The sequence below is a fragment of the Penaeus monodon genome, chromosome 16, assembly GCF_015228065.2.
Source record: "Penaeus monodon isolate SGIC_2016 chromosome 16, NSTDA_Pmon_1, whole genome shotgun sequence".
NCBI lineage: Eukaryota > Metazoa > Arthropoda > Malacostraca > Decapoda > Penaeidae > Penaeus > Penaeus monodon.
Window position 1 is genome coordinate 17,050,480 of NC_051401.1, and position 2,500 is coordinate 17,052,979.

Here is a 2,500-nt window from a genome sequence, read left to right on the forward strand (position 1 = left end):
CCTTAACACTTTCATCATGACGCCTTTGTGAGGGGAGAAGGGGAGGGGGCGGGGAGGAGAAGGGGGAGGGAGAAGGGAGAGGGGGAGGGAGAGGAGAAGGGGGGGGAGAGGAGAAGGGGGAGGGAGAGGGGAGATGGGAGAGGGGAGAGGAGAAAAGGGGGAGGGGGAGAGGAGAAGGGGGGAGGAAGAGAGGAAAAGGGGGAGGGAGAGAGGAGAAGGGGGATGGGAGGGGGAGGGTAAATGAGCGTGTTATTTCGCTCCAAAAATCCTCGCGTCACTCGACAAGAAAGAGATTAAAACGGGAGAAGTGAGAGCGGGAGAAAAACCCGTAGTTGGGTGAGGCTGAGCGGGACTGTAATGAGCGAGTGAGTGATTAAGATTGGTGGCCGTCTGAGAACGTGCTTGCTTGCTTGCTTGCTTGCTTGCTTGCTTGCTTTCTTGTGTGTGTGTGTGTGTGTGTGTGTGTGTGTGTGTGTGTGTGTGTGTGTGTGTGTGTGTGTGCGTGCGTGCGTGCGCGAGTGGGGCGTCCGTTGTGTTTTTGTGTCTTTGTCTATTATCTTATCTATCTAACATATATTTGAATCTATCTATTAATTTGCCTATCTTTATATCTATCTATACCTATCCCTATATCTATCGACTTACCTACCAATCTGTCTATCCTCCTATCTACCAATCTATCTATCAATCTGTCTATTTATCTATCTGCTTTCTATCTATTTATGTATTATGTGATTGTGCGTGAATATGCGTGTATGTGAGAAAGTTTTCTAATATATACTTATATCTATCTATTTACTTGTATGTATGTATGTATGTATGTATGTATGTATGTATGTATGTATGTATGTATGTATGTATGTATGTATGTATGTAAGTATCTACCTGCTAACTTTCTATCAATCTATCAATGTGCGTGTGTGTTTATAAGACAAAATATAAAGACGTGTTACTGATAATATGAATCAAATTGAAATCCGTCAGTCAAAAATCAAAATTAGTGAAGATTAAATAGACTTCTTATTAATATATAATTATTTGCCAAGCTTAGCTAAAGTAAAAAACGCATCTAAATACACAAATTGAAAAATGAAATTTTCATAGTCATCCCTTTAAAATTTTCTTTCGTACGTTTTCTATAGCGATGAGCTTAAATTTTAGGGATAACTTTAAAAATTGCGGCTTTCTCATAAATAGAACTATTAGAAGAAGATGCAGAAACAAAGGCGCTATGTAGGAATGATAGAAGAGAAGGACAAAGAGAGAGACACATTGCAAGAAGGGCAGAAAAGATAAAAGACATTTAAAAGAGAATAAAGATTACAAAAAGCGAGACGAGAGAGGATAGAAGAAAGAGAGGGGGGGAGGGAGGGGGGAGGGAGAGGGAGAAGAGACAGAGAGAGAGAGAGAGAGGGGAAGAGAGAGAGAGAGAGAGAGAGAGAGAGAGAGAGAGAGAGAGAGAGAGAGAGAGAGAGGGGTGGAAGGAAGGAGAGAGGGAAAGAGGGATATAGGGAGAGGGAGGGAGGAAGAGAGAGAGAGAGAGAGAGAGAGAGAGAGAGAGAGAGAGAGAGAGAGAGAGAGAGAGAGAATATTACATGCATCAATATATGTATACATTTTCTAGACTGGCATAACAGGCCGACGCAAGCTGATGAATGGCTATCTAATGTTGCCCTAATTACAGTTCAGTTCCATGAAAAAGAAACTTGCCATCAAAGGCCAAGGGAGACTCGCCGCTTGCTGTAAGTCGGTATAATTACCCCTAATTAATAAGCTATTAACAAAGTCAGTTCTTGCGCAAGTTTGCATGATAATACCAATCACGATTTCATGTGCGCCTTGAAAGAAAATGTAGAATATTCATTATAAAGATAAATCAGTCCTCTGTCGATCATTTCACGAAAAAATCGGGTGCACATTCAGCTATAACGTGGGTAATAGCGACTGTTACGGCAATCGTCATCACTGCGGTACTTCCGAACGGTACAATAAGGAGCACAATTCCACAACGGTGCAAGGGTAAACAAGACACTTACCTGGTTCGTGACGTCACCGCAGTGAGTAACCTCCTCCTCCTCCCGGCGATTCTCGGCCACCTGGTGCGAGTTGACGATGTGCTCCGTCTTCTCCGACACCACCACCGCCCCGGGCACCTGCACCCAGCCTTCGCCCGGAGGGTCGTCGGCCCCGCCCTCTTGTCCCTCGGGGGTCACGTGCTGTGGGCGAAGTGGAGAAAGGGTTAGAAAAAACGACCTTTGCCTCAGGATGGGTACTTCTCAGCGTGCTGATTGGTATCATTATTGTTTTGGGAATCTATTATGGGAACAGAATCAGCGGGCATGTGTTTGTTTTTGTATGGGTGCAGGTAAGATATAGATGAACGCTGTTTCGAGATCAATTAACTGTTTTACCTTTTTGCAACAACCACAGCCTTGAGGCAAAGCGACGCATTAAAATGCTTCGAGCTTTGCAAGAGCAATTTTTTGAAGGTAGAGCAGAT

At 43.9% G+C, this 2,500-nt stretch overlaps 1 protein-coding gene across 1 annotated transcript in view; it reads right to left on the minus strand.

The window, feature by feature from the left end:
- Window positions 1-2,500, minus strand: part of LOC119582584 (dual specificity protein kinase splA-like) — a 131,658-nt gene that overhangs the window by 43,384 nt on the left and 85,774 nt on the right. Inside the window, exon 5 of the mRNA XM_037930951.1 lies at window positions 2,037-2,216. Within this exon, the coding sequence (XP_037786879.1) occupies window positions 2,037-2,216 (180 nt within the window). The remainder of the gene's footprint in view (window positions 1-2,036; window positions 2,217-2,500) is intronic.